Genomic DNA, 26,100 nt, shown 5'->3' on the forward strand with positions numbered 1-26,100 from the left:
ATTTAGTCTGATAAGAGTAACATGAATGGTTGGCGAGAGATTTATTCATAAATTGAATAAACATAAACCACTGTTATCAAGTCAATGGCCGACCCGCAGAGCTTCACTCATGATCCACCTACAACAGATAGACAAAAATAATTATAAGTCTGCTATTACAAGTAAATGTGCCACAAGAACACACACACAATCTCCAAAATGTTTCAACCTTGCAATGTGTGTTTTAGGCTTCTTTTATCTCCATACACTTACAAATATTTTAAAAAATTTGAAATCTGTTTTTAAAAAATGGGAATCAAATGCTGTACTCAGAAGAACCAAAGATCAATGAAATTTATCAATAGACTGTAAATGTCTGGAAGACATATGATACTGTTGCCTTTATAAATTTATGTTCATTTGCAAATCATGAAAATTTATAAAGGTTATAAAAGTAAAATGTAACAATATTCAGAGAATGTTTCTGTTATAATGCGTAATGTATCATGTGGTTGTGCTGAGATGTCCAAAATATCATTTATTTGCATGTAGTCCAGAAGGCGTACACAGTAGCTGTCGTATTATGTTATAATGTTGTACTCTTATATGAAAGAAATATGATGTATTATATACATATGTTGAGTATGTGTCACAAGCCAGGGGCTGGCTGCTAGTGGTTAAGCCACGCCCCTTCTCAATTTCCACCTCGAGGAGGTCCCCAAAACCAACCCAATGACCAAACAACGAGGAACAGGTAAGTATAAAAAGTATTCTTTATTTATTTAAATATTTAAAAGGTACTGGGAATTGGGGAAAGGGGAATTAAAACTAATGTCCGGCTCTGCCCTCCAGGGGGCCACGAGCAAGTGAGTGACAGGGGGTGGGGGTTGCGTCGGGGAACGGGCTCCCGCCTCTAGTTCCCTCTGCCCGTGGCGCGCTCCTCTTCCTTCCTGGAGGCAGAATAAATCAAAATCAGTGTTGGTATGGGCTTTTCCTTATCCGTGTACCTGTAGCTAGCTCGAGGCGGTTCACCGCCTATCTCACACAGCTCCTTGCTTGTCGACTCACTCTCCTTCTCCACAGACTACAGCCGGGACACGAGGACACAGTGGATCGACCTCAAAGGGTTCTCTCACCTCTTCACCGACTGCAGCTTTTGGTGAGTATGAGTTTCCTTCCTTACTCGTTCCTTTAACACTCACACTGGTTCTCTCTACTCCTCCACAGATGACTGCTGGGACACAAAGGCACTGTGAATCGGTTTCCAATGGTTTCTCTCACCTCGTCGCTGACCACAGCTCCTGGTACGTTGGGCTTTCCTGAACGGCTTGATATCTCAGCGGTCACGCTGACTCTCTCTCTCCCTCTCCACAGATGACCCTGCGCTGACTACAGCTTTGGGGTAGGTATGGCTCTCTTCACAGTTCGGTGTCTCAGCGTTCACGCTGGCTCTCTCCCTCCACAGATGACTGCCGGAACACAAAGGAACAATGAAACGGTTTCCAATGGTGCTCTCACCTCTGCGCTGACTACAGCTTTGGGTAGGTATGGCTCTCTTCACAGTTCGTTATCTCAGTGTTCACGCTGGCTCTCTCTCGCTCTCTCCACAGATGACTGCTGGGACATAAAGGCACAATGAATCGGTTTCCAATGGTTCTCTCACCTCCGCGCTGACTACAGCTCTGGGTAGGTATGGCTCTCTTCACAGTTCGGTGTCTCAGCGTTCACGCTGGCTCTCTCTCTCTCTCTCCACAGATGTCTGCTGGGACACAAAGGCACAATGAATCGGTTTCCAATGGTTCTCTCACCTCTGCGCTGACTGCAGCTTTGGGTAGGTATGGCTCTCTTCACAATTCGATATCTCAGCGTTCACGCTGGCTCTTTCTCTCCACAGATAAGCTAGCGGCCTACACGTTGCGTCAACTGGACGGTGGTTTCCTCTGTGCCGCCGGGGGCCAAAACCCTCTCGGCGAGCTCGTTGGTCTACAGAGGGGCGAGAACGTCACGCCGGCACACCGGGTCGAGCGCTGCCCTTTCCTCGAGACCCGTTGGTCAATCGAAAACTGGACCGGGGCGCCCTTTCGTCGAGACCTCGGGCCGACGGATCTCCTTCGCCTCAAGCTCTGTGATGATAAAAAGACACAGGTAAGGTAGCAATATTATAAGTAATACTCACACACCGCCGATAGCACAGTTCTTCACCGCCACTCCTAAGCTCAAGTCCGCCAAGCGTTTGGCTGGGAAAATACTTTGAGATGCCGCTCCGTGATTTTAAAACTGAAACACACTCACAGCATATTCATGTCTTACTCTAGGACCGTTCTTCCTCTTCGTCGTCTCAGGAACGAGTGACTGGAGGCGGGGGTACGTCAGACAAGACAACAGCAATCTCACTGCAATACACAGCATTACACAGCACCACTTCAAGTGAAAATTTCTATATCCAAGACTCACCCTCCACGCTCAGTGCACACAAATAGACGCCCGTCTTCCTTTACTTCGCCCCGGACATAAATATGGAGATGGTAACTCGGCCTAGTGTTTGTTTACGTCACCGGAGCTGTTTCAGCACAAAAACTCTTCGGCTCACCCACCGCGCTGGTTCAGGGGTAGGGCCACCCACACTCTTTCGGAAACACTCAAAGAGATATACAGGTCAAATACATGCACAATACTTCCATAAGGAGACTCCGTTACTCACAACTGCTGCACTTTCTTCGTCCCACGTTCTCCAAGGTTGATCTCACACTGCTAGGACCCCAGATGCATAGACAGGGTGGTTTTCAGCCGCCAACACCACTTTTCCACAACCATATACTCACAATGGTGCGTCTTTCCTTCCTTCGTTTCTTTCATCCAAGGTCAGTATTCGTTTAGTTCTTCTACCTATAAGGTCTTCGGTATCTTCATCAATGGAAGTCTATAATCCAAATGAGAGAGAGAGCAAATACAGCAATCCAAAATAGCGTACCCGGTGAGCCCAACTCAGCGCTACGATACACACCAACAACAGGAATAATAAGCACCCAAACTGTGGCTTAAACTGCCCTGAAATACTCTCCTGAGTGTTGCCATCGTCCAATCACCCGGCGCTCCTCTTAATGACTCTCAGCTGTATGTAATTTGGCTGATTACAGCGTTCGCGACGCTACCGGATGTCCGGTGTTTGCCCTTACCGGTCCGGGCGGAAACATCCGGGCGGAACCAAAACTTTCCAAATTTTTGGTTCCGCCTAAAAGATCGTCACTCCTGTGACATATGCTATGTATGTAATTTAATGATCCTATCTGCTTTTCTTATCTTTGTTCATCCTCCACATTGACAGTGACTGTGGTGGTGCAGGATGTGGGCAAAGAACGGATGATCGTTCTCAACAATCACAGACAGAAGTCGTGTTAACATTTTATGAAGAGCATTCAGTACCTTCATGTTTACCCCAGAGTCTAGTTACCTGGATTTTTTTTAACTCAATCAGAGCAATTTGTTACTCGTATAAGGCATGGTTTAAAATAGAAATCACAATGAGAAATAAAAGTCAAACACAAAGTTTAATCAATTGTATCAATGAACTTTTTTCCTAATAATAGGACGGATCATCAGAAAAGTGTTGACAGACAGCGTTACAGCTAAAGAGTATTCTGTACAACACTAATATTGGGCTTTAAAAGGGAAGATTAAAAAAAAAATGAAACATGTTAAATGTTTGCAATAATATTGATGATAATAATAAAGGAATATAACAGAGATTATAATCCAGACTAAATCAATTAAATCCATCATTTCTCACATGACTGATCCAATCTGCTTTTCTTATTCTTGTTCATCCAACACATTGACAGTGACTGTGGCAGTGGAGGTGGGCAAAGAGCCGACAAACGGATGATCGTTCTCAAAAATCACAGACAGAATGAACAGCTTGGTCTCCTCGAAATCCAGAGGCTAAAAGTATAAAACAAGAATGAAAGTTTATATTTGTGTGTCTTTATGTTAACATTTTAGGTTCAGTACCTTCACAGTGGTGATGATTCCCTCCAGCTGACTGGGTCCAGTACTGATATTAAAAACTCCTCCTTCATCACCACTGATAATCTTATAGTTGGTTGACCAGGCAGGTGATCCAGGATCATCTCCATCAGTAACTGTAAGGTTGGCAACTTCAACTCCAACTTGATTCTCTGGGACAGATACAGTGTACTAAAAACAAAACAAAAGCATGTTATTTATAATCTACTGGTGTATTTAATCAAACTAATCATCTATTCAAACCTGCTTGTCTTTTGCTGGAGTCATGCACAGACTTCACACTCACACACATAAGGGCAATATAGTAGTTTACTAACTAATCAGTTTAAGACAAATATATTAACTTAGGTTATTTATGTTACCTCTGTTTGCTTAAATTGAGGTGGATTATCATTGCTGTCAGTGACAGTAATAACAGCTTTGCTGGTCGTTGAAAAACCACTTCCTCTCCTGTCTGCAGCCTGAATGACCAAAGTATATTTGGGAAATTTCTGAAAGAGAAGAAGTTCACAGATGAGTTTTGTCTTCCATGAACTCATGAGTCTATCATTAAATGTCATCTCTCACCTCTCTATCCAGGCCTTCACTGTTCACACGAATCCCTCCGGTTACAGCATTGATGTCAAACATATTTGGATTTGGTGATGGTGGATCTTGGCTGATAATCGAGTATCTGACTTCAGCATTATCAGTATTTGGATCATCTGCATCAGTGGCTGTGACCGTCATAAACTCATAATCTTCAGAGAAAGATAAATAAGATGATTCACTGCCTCCTATAATTCATATAATGTGAAAGTTTGTTTAGCACACGTAATGAGCATTCCAAAGCTAAGGGGCAACTGTCTGAAAGGACAGGTCTCCTCGTGTTTTAAGAAGTGTTTTGGAGACCTTCAGATGGCTGAAAACGCCTGGAGGACACAGATTACCAACTGTTTTGGTTATAAACATTTTTCTAAATATCTTCATGTGTGTTCAGCAAAGCAAAGTTCAGAACATCTTGTGGGTGAATAAATGATGACAGAAGTTTTATTATTCAGTGAGGTAAAACTTTAAGTGTGAAATATCTGTGGTGACCTTATCACAACTCCAAATCATTTTTAAATTTAAAATGTTTTGGTGTGGTTTATTTCATTTTTTTACATACGTTTGTGAGTAAGGTTTTAACCTAAAAATAACTTACTTTATATGAAGCTTTTTTCTCTCTGTCGAGGGGCTGCGTCACATAAAATTTTCCTGTATGTTTATCACATGTGAATAGACCCACAGGTGGCAGATCTGCTCCTTCACCTGTGATACTGTACGTCATCTTAGTTTGCAGACCAAAATGTGACTTGATCTAAATACAGAAAGACGCAAAGTCAGTAACACAAGCCTGTTTTATTTTCAACTGTATCATACAGTATTCATTATGTGAATATATTCATACGTACAGTCCCTCTTGTATAATCTATATATATATTGAATGAGAAATTCACTGGGGGACTGGGGGGTTAGATGACTTCTTTAGATTGGTTTTACAAAGCTAATAACATAAAAAAAATCCTCCTAAGAATGCTTTCTTAATTATTTGAGTTACACAAATGTTTAACAATAAAATTGTCGTCAAGTTAAAGAAAAAACTCGAAAAATAGTGCCACTGTAACTGTGAAGTATCATGTGACAAAGTCTGATGATGCATTGCAAAATAATAGTTGCAATAAAAAAACGAAATGCTATTACATTTACATTACATGCAGATGCTTTTATCCAAAGCAACTTACAAAGATTAAAGCGATTTGTCATAGGGAGGCAATAATAAAAGAAGTGCTTATATTACGTTTACTTACATGAGCCACCATTTTTGGGAAAGGACCTATGCTGTTTTCAGGTTGACTTAAAGGTGGAATAATGAAACCTCTCCTTTCTCTCTTCAGACCCGCTGAAGACTCTGGAAACTTATAATGCAACCACACAAAAGCATTAAATAAATCACACTGTGCAAGTGATTTTGGATATTTTATCATAGATATATATAAAGGCTAGATGTCTCGCCCGTGCTGCTGGCCAATTGAGTGGAACGTCCGCATTTGGCGGCCATCTTACCACAGGGCACTCGCTCACTCGTAGCATTGAGTTTTAATGGTGCATGTACTTTTAAAAGACCATAACTTGCTTAATTTTCTATCGATTTTCAAACGGTTTGGTTTGGTTTCATGAAGTTGGCTTGCGCGATTTTTCACTGGTTTTTGCGTTGCATAGTGGGAATTTTTAGGGAACGAACATTGCAGTGCACTGGAAGGACTTTGCGTTTGAGACGGCCCTTAAAATGGCTGATCAGTGCCCAGACTACTGAACAAGGGAGTTGATTGAGACACGGCATCTTGCGCAATTCCCCTTATAATAATTTACCTTTACTGCATTTTTAATGTTGTAGAAACACAATTGCAACACTAAATAGCATCATGCTGTTGAATAAATTTTTTTACGCTATAAAAATAATATTGCAACACTGAATAGTGTCATGCTGCTAAATATGTAAGGAATAATTGACGACGGCCTTTGAATTATTCGAAAATAATGCATACCCAAGTTGGTAATGCGGCACAAGGTGAAGCGTCAACCAAACAGAATAAAGCATTCAATAGCCTGTTGTATAAAAACTAAATGGCACTTAAACAATGTTACATTAAAAAACTATTCCTATTCACCTATTGTAAGAACATTAAATTCATAGAAACATTTCAGGTTATTTTTAAAAACATCTAAAACATCATCAATGTCATACAGAAGTTTTTTTTTTTAAAATTCTGTTGTGAGGAATAAAATCTTACCTGACATAAGAAAATTATAACTCCTAACCACACAATGATCATTTTTAAAGTCTCTTTTCGGTGAATTTTAAGCTCATACAGCTGCTGCTCTGAAAGGAACAACAATTTCCAAAATTTTGCAGTGCACACACATCTGTTTTTTATTATTTCTCCATACATTAGCTGGCTGAGGGAGTGGCCTATCCAGTTATTTAACAGGCCAATGCATGTTTAGTATGAACAGGGGCGGACTTGGACCAAAAAGTGGCCCTGGACTTTTTAACTCAAAGCGGCCCACCACAAACATAAATGCTACTAATACTTTATAGGAAATCAAATGAATGCATTTTAACTATCTGCCAACGACATCTTACCAACCGTGATATACAACAAGGTTAAACCTGAAGCTTTAACTCTGCTTTTGTATTAGATCTGAGGGTAAAGATCTCTCACATTTAGATGGGCTTTTTGGTTACAGTCCGCCCCCGAGTAAAATACAGAGACAAGCCCGGGATACACTGCAGGATTTTTGCCTGTCACAGACATTGCCATCAGGAAACAACCCTGCTGGAAAAACCAGCAAGACCAGCATAATTTCCATGCTGGTCCTTGCTGGTTTAGTGCTGGTGGTCATCAGCATATCAGTGGCTCAGTGGGAAGCCCTGGTTCCCGGTTCGAGCCCTGGCTAGGTCAGGTGGCCTTTCTGTGTGGAGTTTGCATGTTCTTCCTGTGTCAGCGTGGGTTTACTTCGGGAACTTCGGTTTCCTCCCACAGACCAAAAACATGCAAGTTAGGAATATTGAAAATGCCAAACTGTCCCTCCCCCAACCTGTGTATGGATCAACTTGTCTGAATAAAACTTGTGAATGGATTAACTGGTTCTCGCCATGAATATAGCCATAGACACTGGAATGGCATAAAGAAATAAAGGAAGAAGAAGTTGTCATCAGCACCAGCATCCCATGCTGGCCATACCATCAAGACCAGCATATGTTGTGTTTTGGTGCTGGTATGCTGGTGACCACAAGCTAAACCAGCCCCAAACCAGCATGGGAATTTCTGACTGTGGTCCTACAGTGATGTCATTATTTCTGAGAGATTTGTTTTTGGACAATTATTGATTTTTAATCGATTAATTGATCTTGAAAGTTTGTGAATCTGGGAGAAAAAAATCAAGGCCCTGGGAAGTTTTTGAAAATATTCATACATAGATACAGGTCATTGAAAGTGCTTCAATCTATTTTATGCAAGAAGTTTTCTGGAAAAATCCATATTATTCCCTGTGTAGTGTAGTATAATATCATAAAAATTCTAGACTTTTTAAGCACACGTGCTAAACTGTTCGCTTTAAATGCTTATATCTTCTGTGTGCGAATGTTGATTCATACCAAAATGTTTTTTTGCATAGTTGTGTTTGACACATGAAAACGTCTCGGGTTACGTATGTTACTGTTGTTCCCTGAGAAGGGAACGAGACGCTGCATCTCTCTTGTCATACTTCCTGCGTCCCTGTAACGCCATCTTTGGCAATATTTCAGATAGCGATATACTTCCTGGCTCCTGCGTCTTTGTCGTTAAGCCTCACCATTGGTTGAATTTGATATACACATTCAGACGCACTTACCCCTGGAGGCGTCCCCAAAGTGTCACCGCAGTGACGCAGCGCGAGTTCCCTCCAAAGGGAACTATAACAATGTATCTTAAAAGGTAACACGATGTAACCTGATCTCACTTGAAATGTGTCCTCACATTTAGTCCATGAATTTGAGGGTATTGGACCTGGAAAGTCCTTGAAAGGTCCTTGAATTTGAAGTTAACTAAGGTGTGGGAACCCTGATTTGAATACATTTTATGACTGGGACAAGTTTTCGGCACATGTCTGCATTAGACAGGTGAATTTAAGAGCCCTATCTTACACCCGGGGCAATCGTTTTTTGCTGTTTTCAACTGTCGCAGTTATCAAAAATGACATTTTTACCCCACAAACAAAGACGCTTTTTCTTCCCTTGTATTTGTATAATGTATATTTCTCTATAAATCTGAAGACAACAGTTTTGTCTATCTCATGTACAGATTCATCTATAGAGTTGATAAAGCCTGAATAACTTTTACTAGTCTGACTTTGCTCTGCTTAGTCTCCAGAGGATAAGGTCAGGTTTACAGTCGAGTTACCTGGATTTGTTGAACTCAGTGGGTGCAATTTGTTCCTTGTGAGAGGTCATGGTTAAGATGAGAAATGGGAGTCACACCCAAAGTTGAATCACTTTTATGAATGGACTTTATTCACAGTAATCAGACAGGTTACAGAGCACCAGTGTTGACAGACAGCGTAACAGCTAAAGAGTATACTGTACAACACTTATATTTGGCTTTAAAAGGAAAAAAATTGTTCAGCAGTGGCATTTAAATCATAATCTAACAAACCACCAACAAAAAAAATGTTTGCTATAATAGTGATTATAATCCAGACTAAATCTATCAAATCCATCATCTCTCACATGACTGACAGCCTCTTACAGTTGTGTGCTGTAATTTATTGATCCAATCTGCTTCTCTTATTCTTGTTCATCCAACACATTGACAGTGACTGTGGCGGTGGATGTGGGCAAAGAGCCGACAAACGGATGATCGTTCTCAACAATCACAGACAAAATGAACTGCTTGGTCTCCTCGAAATCCAGAGGCTAAAAGTATAAGACAAGAATGAAAGTTTATATTTGTGTGTCTTCATAACGGTCGTGTTAACATTTTAGGTTCATACCTTCACAGTGGTGATGATTCCCTCCAGCTGACTGGGTCCAGTACTGACACCGAAAACTCCTCCTTCATCACCGCTGATAATCTTATACTTGGTTGACCAGGCAGGTGATCCAGGTTCATCTCCATCAGTAACTGTAAGGTTGGCAACTTCAACTCCAACTTGATTCTCTGGGACAGATACAGTGTACTAAAAACAAAACAAAAGCATGTTATTTATAATCTACTGGTGTATTTAATCAAACTAATCATCTATTCAAACCTGCTTGTCTTTTGCTGGAGTCATGCACAGACTTCACACTCACACACATAAGGGCAATTTAGTAGTTTACTAACTAATCAGTTTAAGACAAATATATTAACTTAGGTTATGTATGTTACCTCTGTTTGCTTAAATTGAGGTGGATTATCATTGCTGTCAGTGACAGTAATAACAGCTGTGCTGGTCGTTGGAAAACCATGTCCTCTCATGTCTGCAGCCTCAATGACCAAAGTATATTTGGGAAATTTCTAAAAAGATAAGACGTTCACAGGTTAGTTTTGTCTTCCATGAACTCATGAGTCTATCATTAAATGTAATCTCTCACCTCTCTATCCAGGCCTTCACTGTTCACACGAATCCCTCCGGTTACAGCATTGATGTCAAACATATTTGGATTTGGTGATGGTGGATCTTGGCTGATAATTGTGTATCTGAGTTCAGCATTTGCAGTATTTGGATCATCTGCATCAGTGGCTGTGACTGTCATAAACTCATAATCTTCAGAGAGAGATGAATAAGATGATTCACTGCCTCCTATAAATCATATCATGTGAAAGTGTGATTAGAAATGAAACACTTACCTTTAGGAGCAGCGTCAGGAACGTTTCCATTGAAAGGATTTTGAGTAAACTGAGGTCTATTATCATTTTGGTCAATCACCTCAATAATGATATCCATTGGCTTCTCTATTACACCTCCTTCTCCAACAGCATGAGCGATGAGCTGAAGACAATGAAATGTTAAAGGGTTAATTCACCAAAACATGAAAATCATTTACTCACCCTGAAGTTGCTCCAAACCTGTTTAAATTTCTTTGTTCTGCTGAACTCAAATATATTTTGAACAATATTTGTAACCAAGCAGATCTGGGACACCATAGACTGGTGAATGGTGTCCCAGAATTTGTTTACATTTAAATTGTTTTGGTGTTGTTTATTTTATATTAATACATCTGATTGTGAGTAAGGTTTAAATATTAAGATAACTTACTTTATAATAAGCTTTTTTCTCTCTGTCAAGCGGCTGCATCACATAAAATTTTCCTGTATGTTTATCACATGTGAAAAGACCCACAGGTGGCTGATCTGCTCCTTCACCTGTGATACTGTATGTCAACGTATTTTCTGCAGCATAATCTGACTTGATCTAAATACAGAAAGACACAAAGTCAGTAACACAATTTATTTATTTATTATCAGACTCTTAATAAATTCTACCTAAAACCCGCTATTTCTGAATGGTCTGAGGGCGGGATTAAGCGGATTGGTCGCAAAAATATTTGATGAACGTATAGATGGTTTCCTCACCTTTGTAAGGTTTATATTTATAAAAGCATCTGTTGAAGGCCTACATCTAAATGATGTTTACTCACCTGAGCTAGAAATTGTGGGAAAGGACCATTACTGTTTTCAGATTCTTTTAACGGTGGAATAACCCAACCTCTCTTTGCTCTCTTTAGACCTGCTGAAGACCTTGGAAACTCCATAACCACATCATCTGAGGATTCCATCTGAAAAACAAAATGTTTCAGTAAAAAAAATTATTGATGTGTTTAAAGCAAATCTATTAATGTCCATTCAACTCAAAATGCTGTTTTTAATTGTTGAGTCAAAACATCTTCTGGGTTAATTTAACCCTTGTGTGGTGTTCGTATTTTTGTTACTTAGATGATGTTTGTGGGTCTGGTGGACCCAGAGAATTATTAGTATCTTAAACCAAGGCATTCATACAAATTTATGTAATATTGTTTACAGATGTTAACTTTAGCCTTATTGCAAGTAATATAGACAGAATTTATGGTTAATATTGGTCATTTACCACTGGTAGAGGACTATTTATAAACTAAAGTGCCATTCGTTAATATGAAATAAAAGAAGGAAATTCTATTCTGATCCAGATATTGGGGGAAAAATCATATTTATCTTAAATAAGTATAAATGAAACAAAGTTTTTCACCACTGTTGATGTTTAATTATTTGAACTTTTTGAAATTGTACACATTTGTGTCCCCTTACGAAAAAGAAGTTTATTGAAGTGTGCTATAAGTATTCTTCTTTTAAACTTAAAATAAGAAAGTATACTTTCAGTTTACTTTTTATGTACTTCTCTAAAATGTACTTTAGGTACTTCTTAGAAATATACTTAAATTGTACTAAAGTATACTTGACCTATACTGACCGAAATGTCTAAGTATATTTGGCCTATACTTGTTTACTGACATATACTTAAAAGTATAAAGTAAAAATGCAACAACGAAAGCTACATCAAGAAAGCTGCAAAAAGCCATATGAATAGCCCTGGTGAAAAATACATATACTTTATTGTATTTCAAGTATATTTAACTTTGCAATAGTACATTACAAATATACTTAGAAAGAAATGTACCATCTTTGATTATATTGAAAGTATGCTTACAACATATTTGCTTACAATTAAACTTTTAACATATTTCAAAATAATTATAATTTAGTATATTTTCTAAAAGTATACTTTAAAAAAATATACTTGGAGTTAAAGTTCTGTGCAATTTTTAAAGTATACTAATTTGAACTTATTTTAAAGTTTATTTTAGGTATACTTTATCTGTTAAAGTTATCATTATAATAATGCACTGACAGCATATTTATAAAATACATTATTTAGCATCCTTTAGAAACAGTATATTTTAAGTAAATTTTGAAAGTATATGTAGTGTACAAATGTATATTATCTTTATGGAGAATCTTTAGTGTTAGTAAACTAGTAAGTTATTAATTTTGTGCTGCAGGTATACTTGCAAGTATTCTTTTACTATACTTTTAGTTAACTAGTGTACTCATACTGAAAGTATACATGCAAGTGTTCTGTTAGTGTACTCTTAGTAAACTAGTAAGTTACTAATTGTGTGCTGCAGGTATACTTGCAAGTTTTCTTTTACTATACTTTTAGTTAACTAGTAGTTTACTACTCAACTTTACTTTAAGTGAACTTAACATCATACTATAAATATTAATATATTGCACTTAAAGTACAATACAATGTGTATTAATTTTTTTACTTGTACCTTTTAATTGTACTTTCAATTTGAAGCTAAATCTTTCGTATGCTATCAGTGAGCTAATCAAACAAAAAATAATAAATACTAAAATTATATATATATATATATAAAATGGGACACTAGAGTGGGACACTGTAGAAATTGTAAAAAAGGAATGTAATAATTTACAAATCTCATAAACTTATATTTTATTCACAATAGAATATAGGCTATCTCTGCCCATCTTGACTTCTGAGAGACACTGCTACACTTTTTATACCCAATCATGTTGCCAATTAAGTTGCAAATTGGTCCTTTAGTTGTTCCTTATATGTACATTTAACTTTTATACTCTTATTGCTACCTGTCCCAACTTTTTGGGAATGTGTAGCTCTCATAAAATCCAAATTGAGCCAATATTTGGCATGACATTTCAAAATGTCTCACTTTCAACATTTGATATGTTATTTATATTCTATTGTGAATAAAATATAAGTTTATGAGATTTGTAAATTATTCCATTCCTGTTTTACTCACAATTTCTACAGTGTCCCAACTGTTTCTGATTTGAGGTTGTATATATATCTATATATATGGCTGAACCCCCTGAAAATTAACTTTCGTTCTGGACTCCATTTCCCATAATCCCGCATGCCTGGACTGATTGGTCTGCCACCTGAAACACATTGGACAGCCTATATAAACTCTCTGGAAACATTCAGTCAGTGCAAAGTCTTGATTTGTACTGGCTGTCATTGCTGACCCTTTTGCCTGTTTCATGACTACGAGATTTGCCTGCCCTACATTGCTGTGTTTGCTGTTGTTTAACCTTGCCTGTTGGAATATGAGTGTGTTTAATAAAAACCTGCAGATGGATCCTCAGTGTCAAAGTGCTTTGTTACACAAGCAGTATACAATAAGTAACCTACTAGTTTACTAAGAGTACACTAACAGAACACTTGCATGTACACTTTCAGTATATGACTAGTAAACTATTAGTTAACTAAAAGTATATTAAAAAAACACTTGGAAGTATACCTGCAGCACACAATAAGTAACCTACTATTTTACTAAGAGTACACTAACAGAACACTTGCATGTACACTTTCAGTATATGACTATTAAACTATTAGTTAACTAAAAGTATATAAAAAAAACTTGGAAGTATACCTGCAGCACAAAATTAGTAACCTACTAGTTTACAAAGAGTACACTAACAGAACATTTGCATTTACACTTTCAGTATATGACTAGTAAACTACTAGTTATCTAAAAGTATATTAAAAGAACACTTGGAAGTATACCTGCAGCACAAAATTAGTAACCTACTAGTTTACTAAGAGTAATCTAACAGAACATTTGCATGTACACTTGAAGTATAAGTCTAGAAAACTACTAGTATACTCATGAGTTCACTTGCAGTACAAATGAAGAACTAATTGTGCACTAGTTGTACACTTAAAGTTGACTACTCTTACACTTATAGTACACTTAGAAGTATACTTTTATATACTAAAAGTGGGCCAATTTAGTCCCAAGCAGTATTCAAGCAGTACACTTACAAGTTTACTACTAGAACATAAATGTTAGTACACTTACTACATAAAGTATACTTAAAACTATACTCCAACATTACTTAAGTATACTTAATATAATGAACTTGAAGTATACTTCTTTTTCGTAAGGGTCAGTCTACACAGCACAGGCCCCAAACTGAACAGATGCCGTATCATAAGACATCATCCACACTAAACACATAACCTGTTCATGCCAGCCAACACAACACATAAGAAGCAAATTTTTAATGTGTAGCTGTGTTGTGTATGCATTTCTTGCATTTTATACACATATACTGTGTCCATCTGGTCCACTGGGTGTACAGTGTACATTAATTATAAAGTTGTTTATTTTTATGTTCTTCATAGAAAATGAGCCAAGGCCAATAAATCTGAGGTTGAAACAACAATTAATTGCATAATTTTTCTTTCAGTAAACATTCAAAACGGGTCCCACAGACCCGAACACCACACAAGGGTGCATTGTGTAACTTGATTGTTTCCTTATCTTTGTAAGTCGCTTTAGATAAAAGCGTAAATGTAAAGTGAAGCCCACAAACCCTCTCATGCAAGGAAAAGCTCCATAAACGGACAAACTGCTCTACCGAGCATGTTTTGTGTCTACAATGTCTCGTACATTACACATGTTTGTCCTGTGGTGGCTACGGTAGCTTCTCTATGCATTTCGAAAGGGAGGGGTGAGCTGTGGACTGAGTTGTTGGTTGCAATTTACAATCTACACCACTAAAATCTACACATAACACCTTTAACCAACAGCTGGGGTTGGCCCTTTTTGACCCAACGCTGGGTTAAAAATAACCTTGAACAATGCTAGCCTAAACCTGGAATGTCCAACAGGATCAAATAAAACCTCTCTGTCATTAAAATGCAAATAATTTAACTTAAAATTAACCATTAGTTGTTATCTCCAGACTCTTGTGTGTACCTGTGGAGTGATGTCCACCGCAGTATTCATGAGAGGATCTTCATGATGGTGAGCAGTACATTCAACTCTGACAGATGCTGTGTGCTTCATACCATTGGAGTCCCAAGCATGTACATTAAACTTAATTTGTCCTTCATTAAGAGTCACCAGTGTCTTTGTTCTTACACTTCCATCTGTTCTCACAGCAAACCGCTTGCTGCCCGACTGAAAGACTGATCTTGATCTTCCATCACAGGCATTGAAGATTACTTTCAGAGAAAAAAACATGATTTGCACAATAAAATTTGGGATAATAAGTTAAGCCTTTTATTATACAGACCAATCCTTTCAAGTCTACAATCTTAGAATAAAATGGTACAACTAGGATGGTACCAGTGGTGTAGTTACGGGGTAGATGGCATCGGGTATACCCACGTCTGCTTTAAAAAATGAGAGCGTAACTTAAGAGTATTCTCCAGGCACCACTACACCACTGGATGGTTGACAATGTTACTCTTGAACTTGAAAATCATGAATTTACTTATAATATTTTTATAGACTTGTCAAAAGCATTTGACACAGTTTATCATTAAATTTTATTGGAAAAGTTGTACAAAAATGGTTTTCATGATCTTACATATTAGTGGTTGAACAATTACATCTCGAATAGAAGACAGTTTGTTTGTGTTAATGGTTGCTATTCTAATAGAGCAAGATTACTCTGTGGGGTTCCTCAAGGGTCTATTCTTGGACCCTTACTATTTCTATATATATGTAAATGATTTATCGAATGTTTCAAATATTCTTACTCCAATAATGTTTGCAGATGATACATCCTTAAATTTTCTCACTCAAATTTTAACTTATTGATTAAGAGTGTAAATGATAGTCTTATTGCATATGCTAATTGGTTAAATAAATTATCTCTAAATGTAAAAAAATCGAACTTTCAGATTTTTAGTGATAAAAAATTATACCCTAAGGATTTAGCAGAAATTACAATTGAGTCTGTTGAGTTGCCTCAAGTTAGTGTCAACTGCAAAATTCTTGGGAGTTTTAGTTGATAAGAGTTTGAGGAGGGAACAAGCTGATTATGTAAGTAGGAAAATACATAAATCTACTGGTATAATAAGGAGGTTAAGGCATCTTGTTGCCACAGAGTGTCTTCTTACTCTTTATTATATTTTAATTTATCCATATCTCATATATTGTAATATATTTCAAAAACTTCTTACTGTTTATCAATTACTAATTCTTACTGTTTATCAATATTTCTCAAATTTGTGCTTTATTTATAAATTATATTCAGGTGAAGGTAACATTCCAGAGCAATTTACAATGTATTTTAAAGTAAATTCACAGGTTCACAGTTACTTAACTCATCAATGTTCAGATTTTCATCTCCCCAAAATACTTACTTGTAGAGGTCAATACTATGTACTCCTAATTATGGAATGATTTATCTTATTTAGCAGAAAAATGTTAAAGTAAAAAGTTATAAAAGATGTATAAAGAATCGTTTTATTGCTGCTTTGTAACTGTGCTTTTGTTCATTGAGGTTTTAAGTATTTGATTTCTCTGCTTCTTTTAAGCATATTACTATTTTTATTATTTTCTCATATATATATATATATATATATATATATATATATATATATATATATATTATTTAGGCCTAGTTAAGTTTTGTTGTTGTTAGGTGGAGGTTTTAAATAAGCCCTTTCCCTGCACAATATATGGATTTTATTTTAATTTTTTATTGTATGTATTTTTGTATTTGTGCAAATAAACCAATAAAAATGGTACCCTTTAAAAAACTTAGATGTACTGTATCATTTAGGCACAGATATGTGTACATATGGTACAAATATGGATTCTTTAGGTACAAAGGTTGCGTTTTTGAAAGGGTACCGGCCCAGTGACCCCTTTTTTATTTCTGAGTTTATGTATTTGATTATTTTAAGGGTGCTTTTAAAAATCCACCTTTCTTTCTTTTTAAATTAATAGAAAAAAACATTAAGAGATATAGGAATGGCCAAAGAAAGAGAAACAAAACAAAATTTACATGCAGAAAAATAAAGTTATCCTACAAATAAACCACTTTTATAAATTATTATGTTTAAATATTTAAATCAATTATGTACATAATTTACTATAAAAATTACAACAATGCTTCAATGTTCAGTTGTTTAAGCTAAGTGTTGTTATATACAAGGATTTTAAGTTTTTTACTTTTGCCAAGTCTTTTGCCACTTTCAAGGTGATCACTGCGCACTTTAAACACAAATGACTCTGAATCAAATCCAGGTGTGCATGGCAACTCTTCGGCAAATCCACATGAAAATACCTATACAAAAATAAAAAACAATTCATTAAATTCCTTTATGTAACATACTTCTTTTTTTATATTTATGATATCGTGAATAATGAAACAATAAATGTTTTACACATATGCACAATAATCAAGCCTAAAATTAAATCAATAAAATATTCTAATGACTCCTAAACTGTGGATTACATACTTTATAAAATTACAAAAAATCTGAATCTTTCTTAAGCTATTTAATTCTAAACTGATGTGCTACTTCTGTAATTTCACATTTTAAAGGGTGGAGTTACAGAAAGAAGGGGCGTGTCTATTTCAGTATCTAGGTCAGGAGTGGGGAACCCTGGGTCCTGGAGGGCCACTGTCCTGCAGAGTTTAGTTCCAACCCAAATCAAACACACCTGAATTTCATTTCTAAATAATCCTGAAGGCTTTAATTAGATTTTTTTGGTGTGTTTAATTAGGGTTGAAACTAAAATCTGTAGGACAATGGCCCTCCAGGACCAGGGTTCCCCACCCCTAGATTCTAGGTCTTGCACAATTCCCTTTATAATAATTTGTCTTTTCTGCACTTTTATGTTCACAAAACACATGCAACACTGAATAGCATCATGCTGTTAAATGTAAACTAAATATGTTTAGGTTATAAAAATAATATTTAAACATTTAAACAATGTTACACGAAGAACAAACAATTCTTCTGCATTGTAAGAGCATAGGAGATTTTAAAAAGGCAACTAATCATAGGAACATTTATAATAGTTTTAAAAACATTTCCTGCTGTGAGGAATAAAATCTTACCTGACATAAGAAAATAATAACTCCTAACTGCACAATGATCATTTTGTAAGTTGTAAAGTCTCTCTTTTCGATGAATGTTAAGCTCATACAGCTGCTCCTCTGAAAGAAACAAAAATTCCCTAAATTTCGCAATGCACACACATCTGGTTTTCATCATTGCTTTATTAGCTGCCTAAGGGTGTGGCCTATACACTTATATAACAGGACCAATACATTAAGTATCAAATTCAATTTTTTATGTTAGAATGGTTCATTTAATTTGGACAAAAATGCTTTTTATTGAACACCAAGACTCTCTCCTATATGCTTTAGGAAACATGAGCACACATCATCTCTTTTTATATTAGTTAACAATGGCATGTTTTTTTATTTATATTTAACTTGCAGTTACATTACAGCAATAATACAAAATAGAAAATATATCAGACAAAACAAAAACATATAAGAACACACATCATCTCGACGTAGATGGACGTAGTGTCAGTGACGTCACTCATAGGTGTGTGAAGAGATTTTTTTAAGCCAATAGTAGGCGATGCCTGCCGTTGCCATCTTGGCCGCGCATCCAGACCAAAAACAAATTTTTACCAGGCTATAAACATATTTTTTCTGCTATAAAGATGGGAATTTTAACATGAGGGTCTATGCCTCTAGCGGCCAGTCGATGAATTGCAGTTTAAATCACTGTTGGTGACTAAAAGGCATACAACTACGACCAAGATCTCGCGAAATCTCGCGGGATGAGCGCGGTTTCCATCCTAATTCCAGCCCTAAACCGAAAATTGAGGCCCTTATTAAGCTGTATCATATCTAGCCAACACCGATGTTCTTCATCCTAATCCTACCCCCAAACCTAACCCTAAACCCAACATCTCGCGAGATTTGGGTGTAGCTGTATCCCGTCTAGCCAGAACATTGAAACACTGCACATACACAGTCAGCATCATTTAGTAGTGGCAGATGACGATAGGTCACCGGTTTTATTACTTTGGAAAATGCTTTAAAAATAACTAAAACCGACTGTTTAGTTATGGTTTACTGGAGTGACTGCTGTGCCATAAACACACGGAAATAATTTTTTTCCGCCTTAACTCCTAAAACTTCGCATGATCCGGTTAGGAAATAGAGCAACACTTATCACAGATACACCATAAGGATTTGAATGAGAGTCATCTATGAGTTTACCTCAGGCCACAGCTGAATGTCTTCAAATGTTTCAATGCATTTTCTCATCATCCAGTATAAGGTAACCTGAAACACTCATGACCAATGCGTGCTAAAGTTATCTTATTATTTCTGAGAATTTTTTTTCGTACATGCTTCATTTTCCAGAGCATTTTCCAGAGCAGAATATTTTCATCCAATTATATTATAGTTTTTTATTTTTATATACCGACACAAACCGAGTTGGTAATTGTGTAGTATTACAAAACCACCGGAAGGGGGCAGACACGCCTTATTTCTCGCACTCTCCATTTTCATTAATAACTTTTATGATTGAGACTGTAATTTATCTCTTAAACAAAAAGTATTTTATCTGTATACTTCTAAAGTCACTTTAACTCTTTAATCTTACCCCTGTAAAATAATTTACTTAATAGCTAACATCTCTTTTATAGCTGTGTATCTTTAAATATTGCTCAGTGGTAGAGCATTGCATTAGCAGCGCAAAAGGTCATGGGTTTAAACCCAGGGAACACACATACTGATACAAATGTATACCATTTCATGTATAGATTCATCTATAGAGTTGATCAAGCCTGAATAACTTTTCATAGTCACCCAATCACATGATCTGTCACTTATATCTGCTAGGTAGGTAGACCTGCTGGTCCTCAGAGTCTTCTTCTGTTTTTCTCCATGCATGTTTACCAGGACTGTACCCCAGAGTCTAGTTATTTGGATTTGTTGAACTCAGTGGGCACAAGTTGTTCCTCGTTCAATCCCACTAGCTGCATATTTACAGAGCCCTTGAGAATGCTTAATGACAGGGTACGGAGAAGTAAACTTCAACACTTTCTGTGCTGTATTTCACCTGTGTGTAATGACATAAGCCATGGAGAGAGACGCAAACATCCGTACCTCAGCAATGCTTGTTAAATAAGCAGCGCTGAATCTTTCTAACGGGCAAATTAGCATACCTAAATGTAATATCTTGTTAGGATGTCATTTTTATATAACAAAAAGTTGTTCTAACCCTAAACCCAAGCGAAAATGGTAAAAAAAACAGAAAACAAATGAGAAAACCATAAATAAAACGTCACGAAACGATTCGCCATATAAGTGAATGGGAAGGACTGGCGTATCATATGCACGCAAAATCGGAATTTGGCGTATCTATTGCACGATAATCACACTGCGTGTCATTTGTACGCTTTTTGGTGAGAATGGGTTGCTTTGAGAGAGAGAGAGAGAGAGAGAGAGAGAGAGAGAGAGAGAGAGAGAGAGAGAGAGAGAGAGAGAGTTTCTCAGCTACATTATAACAGTGAGGCTGTAATGTTATGTTTTGCAAGCGCGCTCCTTTTCCAACCCCAAAAAAGGACATAAATAAAAACCGGTCCACCAGAGGCCTTTTTTAAAGAGGGATGGTTTGAAGAAGAAAGAGAGAGACGGGGAGGAATGAAGGAAAAATCTTTGCATCAGAGAGAGACAAAATTTGTTTTGAAGACTTAATATGGGGTGAGTTGAGATTGTGTGATGTGCATAGATGTGATGGGTCTGTAATTGAGTCACGTGTTTGTGTTATGTAAGTTTATGTGTAACTATATATATATATAAAAAAGGAGGAGATTCTAGCACCTCTTGTCATCAGTTTAGGATGTTTGTGAGTGGGTTTGCGCTGGTCATTTATAGTTAGTTAACTAGTACATCTGTCAAGTTCAATTGCATAACCACGTAGTAAAACGAACCTGTAATTTATCTTGTTTATGATTCACTTTCAGCAAGGATCTGTGTCAACACCACAGATTTATGTTTGTTGATTTGTGGTTGTATTTTCTCACTCCAGTTCAGTGTCATGGCGCTCATATTTTAGCAACAGCGTGTCAAACCATTAAGTTATTTTCGGACATTGTCCTTTTTTTATCTCGGGAACAATTTCCGAACCTTCAAACCAGTTGAGTGTGTGCAGGTCTATTGAGGACAGCTATAAAATATATTAAAAGTTATTAATAAAACATTTTACTGTACTGATCTCACTCAAGAGAGATTTAATGAAATTTTACGGTTACCTCACATTTGTTTTGGTAATATGTAATGTAACTAAACTACTGCACTTGATTTAAAATGAGTAAGATGTTTACTTTGTGTGACTGATCGAGGTTGTGTGTTTTTTGGCAAAAGCATTGTCATGAACTCAGTGTCTGCAACCTCTGTTATTATTTTTCTGACCTAGTTGGCGGCCACATCTTTCAGTAGTTGCCTTTATATGCAGTACTGTAGAAAATGCAGCATGAAGTTAAAACAACTTGGTTTTGCAAGTTAATTCAACCTACTTTTTTGAGTTTTGACTTGAAGTTGTTTAGCTTAATTTGTTAATTAAAAAATATATATATTTTTAAAGTGATGAACTACATACTCCAGACAAATGTTTAGTTTGTCTCTAAAAGAAAACTGCCTGAAATAACACAGAGATAACAAACAACATATATGGATCGTAATATAGTAACGTGTGCTATTGGTTAAAACAGTGGTTCTCAAACTGGGGGCCCCAGTTTTATTTTATCTTATAAAATAAATTAATTTATCATGAATTATGTGCAAATAAACCTAAAAAACTAAGGCTACTAACCAACAGCACTAATTTGTATCATTTAATATGATTTGCGTAATTAAAAGTTTTAGAACAGTTTTTTGTCATACATTTTCTTTGTGGAGGGGGCGTGAAGAAATGCGTCGTACATAAGGGGGGCCGCACGCTGAAAAAGTTTGAGATCCACTGGGTTAAAACACTTATATTTGCGTGCATGATAACATAGCAATAATAATAACAAGACATTTGTTATCAGCTTTAATGAGCTTTAAATTCAATTTAAAGGGAATGCATTGTTGCAAAACAAATCAGTCATTTTGATTTAAAGAGCACCAATGGTCTGATTCATAATTTTATATTTCCTTAGGTGTGTAGATGTGTAATAGTTCATGTTAACGATATGCAAAAGGTACAAACCCCAAAGTAAATGATGATGAGTTATCTTCTCCAACATAAATCTCGTTTCTTGGACTACAACAAACGCACGGATTGTAGTCAACAGTTTACTTCCTGGGATTGGTGATGTAGACGAGACCGACATTATTATAATTCATCACGCTTCTGACTCACAGCCTGTAAGTTAAAGGTTTAGTCAATTTTCTTTAAAATCCTGATAATTTACTAAAAACCATGTTATCCAAAATTTTTATGTCTTTTGAGAAGAAATTATGTTTTTTTTTTTTTTTTGAGAAAAACATTCCAGGATTTTTCTCATTTTAATGGAGTTTAATGGACCCCAACACTTAACAGTTTTAATGCAGTTTAAAATTGCAGTTTTAATGCAGCTTCAAAGGACTCTAAATGATCCCAAACGAGGCATAAGGGTCTTATCTAGAGGAACGATTGTCATTTTTGACAAGAAAAATAAAACATATGCTCTTTTAAACCACAACTTCTCTTATTTTTCTGGCTGTGTGATGAGCCAGCACGGCCTCACGTAATTGCGTAATGCCGTGGAAAGGTCACGTGTAATATATAGGAAATGCACATTTGCAGACAATTTTAAACAATAAATTGACACAAAGACATTAATTAGCATCATTCGACATACAACAACGTCGGAACGCTCCTCTTTCTCCACACTTGTAAACACTGGGGCGTAGTTTCGATACGTCTCCGCTGGTGCATCACAGAACTCGAGGACGATGAGAAGTTGTGGTTTAAAAGTGCATATTTTTTTATTTTTCGTGCCAAAAATTACAATCATTTCGCTAGATAAGACCTTTATGCCTCGTTTGAGATCGTTTAGAGTCCTTTGAAACTGCAATTTGAAACTGCATTAAAACTTATTTGTTGGGGTCCATTAAAGTCCATTAAAATGAGAAAAATCCTGGAATGTTTTCCTCAAAAAACATTCTTTGTTCAGTCGAGAAGAAATTAAGACATCAACATTTTGGATGACATGGTAGTGAGTAAATTATCTGGAATTTTTAAGAAAATTGACTAATCCTTTAAGACCTGTCTGTATTGCATTGTGACTGCATCTTTCAACATGGTAAGGAGCGTCACATTTCGGGCTGACATCAGAGGTATATTCAGACCAATCACAACGTACAGATTAGCTGGCCAATCAGGGACACAGCGCTTTTCAAATCTGTGTGTTTCAGGAAGAGAGTGAAATCTGGAGCTACAAAAATGTACAGTATGTGGAAAATAATGTGTTTTAACCATAAACCACACAAACACATTGCATAATACAAAATACACAAAATAAAGTTTTTTAGCAAAGAAATAGGTGCTCTTTAAGATATTTCTAATAAACTCCATCTTACACTAAATGTATTTAAGATTATTACACAACTACATTAAAAACTAGATGAGCCCATATAGATATTAATGTTAATTGACTACATTATATTAATGTACTCCTTGTAACTCCTCATACAGTGACTTCACGTCTGTTATGATACATATACATCCCTACAAAATCAATCAATCACTTTTTTTGTTCTTTATGTCATTATGGTAAAGTGTAATACGACACAAATGGAAAAACTATGTGTATTGAGTTTCTGTAAGACAAAACTGTAAGGAAAACTTAAAAATAAGAGGATTCTCAGTGAGATTGTTTGGAGATCTTCGTGTGCCAATGGTGGCTGTTTAAGATCTGCATTTATTGTAAGTCATTAATTCCCACCGGGTGAAGAGATACTGAACAGAGCCAAGTCTTAAATTTCCATTTTTAGGCAAGAGTTATTTTAACGCACTCTTTCTAAAAATAACACCATGAAGAGATGAGCTAACATTTTCCTGAGAGAAGCTTTGTTGATAGAAACTTTAACATGATTGATTCCTGAACCTCCAAATATTTATTATTAAGGGTCCAAGCGAAATGCGCTGGAAACACTATTTTAAGCCCGGGATACACTGCAGGATTTTTGCAGTCCTATAAGATCATATCACACTGTGCGACATGAATCGTTTAAACTTGGGTACGACAAGCATGTAGACTGTACGATGATGACACCTGTTGAATCGGAGGCTGCGATTGCTGTGGCACACATAAGCGCAACTTCATTAGCATGCGCTAGTGGTTAACAAATATGCAACAGCAAACACACTATGAGTTGATCAGGCTGAATTTTTGACCCTGTCAGAAAACTATTGCAGTCTGTCTTTGTCTCGCAAAGACCGTGAAAATAGGGCCACCGATTAAGAGCCACGATCACAGAAATCACCACGATGGTTTCACAATAGTATCCAGGCCATGATTTTTTTCATGCAAACTAGTCCTATGTTCAGTCTGTGCCATATGTGGGATGCATTTAGGTGCCATTTACACAAAAATATTTTTAACCACATTGGTAAAAAAAGTTTATTTGCATTTGGCTGTTCCTTTGGTTGTTCTGGGGCCCTAAAAATGCAAACTTTAGAAGAGGGGTCTCAAGAGAACGTTTTTGAAAACGACGCCTTGTTTAGCTCAAAATGCATCTGTAATTATACGGTGAGATCTTGCACATGTAATTCAGTCTGTAGTCATGCATGTTTATAACCAAAATAACAATAGCGGCCTACAGCACTGTGTTTGTGAGTTTATGACCTGACACGTACAATACTATTGAGTTATATTTCTCAACCGCGAAAGAGAAACGTTGTTGTGTAAACTTAGCCTTAGTGTCAATTAGAGGATCTCTTGACAGAAATGCAATATATTATACGTAACTGTATTTTCAGTGGTGTATAAAGACCTTATATAATGAACCATATTGTTTTTATTACCTTAGAATGAGACATTTTGTCTACATACACCGTGGGTTTCCTTACATAGAAGTTGCCATTTTGCGCTGGCATGTTTCTAAAATAGCCGTAAACGGACAAACTGCACAGTGTTTTCTCAATACATCACCTCAGACGATGACATGTCTACCGTAGCTTCTCTGCGTTTCGAAAGGGAGGGGTTAGCTCTGGATTGAATCGTTGGTTGCAGTTTGCAACCTCATCGCTAGATGCCACTAAAATCTACAAACAGAACCTTTAGCAACTTTGAAGTCAACATTACCATCTTTAGTCAATAAAATGTACATGTCACTATGATTCTTAAAAATTATTTTTATCTGCATGTGGTATTTTGTATTTTAAGTGAGTTCAACTCCTTTCCTGAGTCATCTTGCAATTAAGAGAAAATGCTTTTACCCGCTATTACCCACTAGGTGGCACTCTTACCCAACTTATAAAACACTAAAACATCCACTTATCCAAAAACAGTAAAAACTCAGTGTATGTTTTGATCTGATCTCTAACAAAGCCCTTTACAAAAATGCTATAACAGGGCTCCAGACTAACTTTTTTTAGGAGCACCGTGGCCCCCAACTGAAAATTTTAGGGGCGCAACCAAAAAATTTAGGGGCACACAACGTAAATCAACATGCTAACCAAATAATCACATTTCTACAAATTTCCACTGTATTACTA

At 36.5% G+C, this 26,100-nt stretch overlaps 1 protein-coding gene and 1 pseudogene across 1 annotated transcript in view; one reads left to right on the plus strand and one right to left on the minus strand.

The window, feature by feature from the left end:
• The window catches only part of LOC135743647 (blastomere cadherin-like), a 36,395-nt pseudogene extending 17,812 nt beyond the window's left edge, over window positions 1–18,583 (minus strand).
• Window positions 18,584–20,933: 2,350 nt separating this feature from the next.
• Window positions 20,934–26,100, plus strand: part of pde5ab (phosphodiesterase 5A, cGMP-specific, b) — a 52,851-nt gene continuing 47,684 nt past the window's right edge. Inside the window, exon 1 of the mRNA XM_065261746.2 lies at window positions 20,934–21,116. Within this exon, the coding sequence (XP_065117818.1) occupies window positions 21,112–21,116 (5 nt within the window). The 5' untranslated portion in view covers window positions 20,934–21,111. The remainder of the gene's footprint in view (window positions 21,117–26,100) is intronic.

This window comes from Paramisgurnus dabryanus, chromosome 2 (assembly GCF_030506205.2).
Source record: "Paramisgurnus dabryanus chromosome 2, PD_genome_1.1, whole genome shotgun sequence".
Taxonomy (NCBI): domain Eukaryota; kingdom Metazoa; phylum Chordata; class Actinopteri; order Cypriniformes; family Cobitidae; genus Paramisgurnus; species Paramisgurnus dabryanus.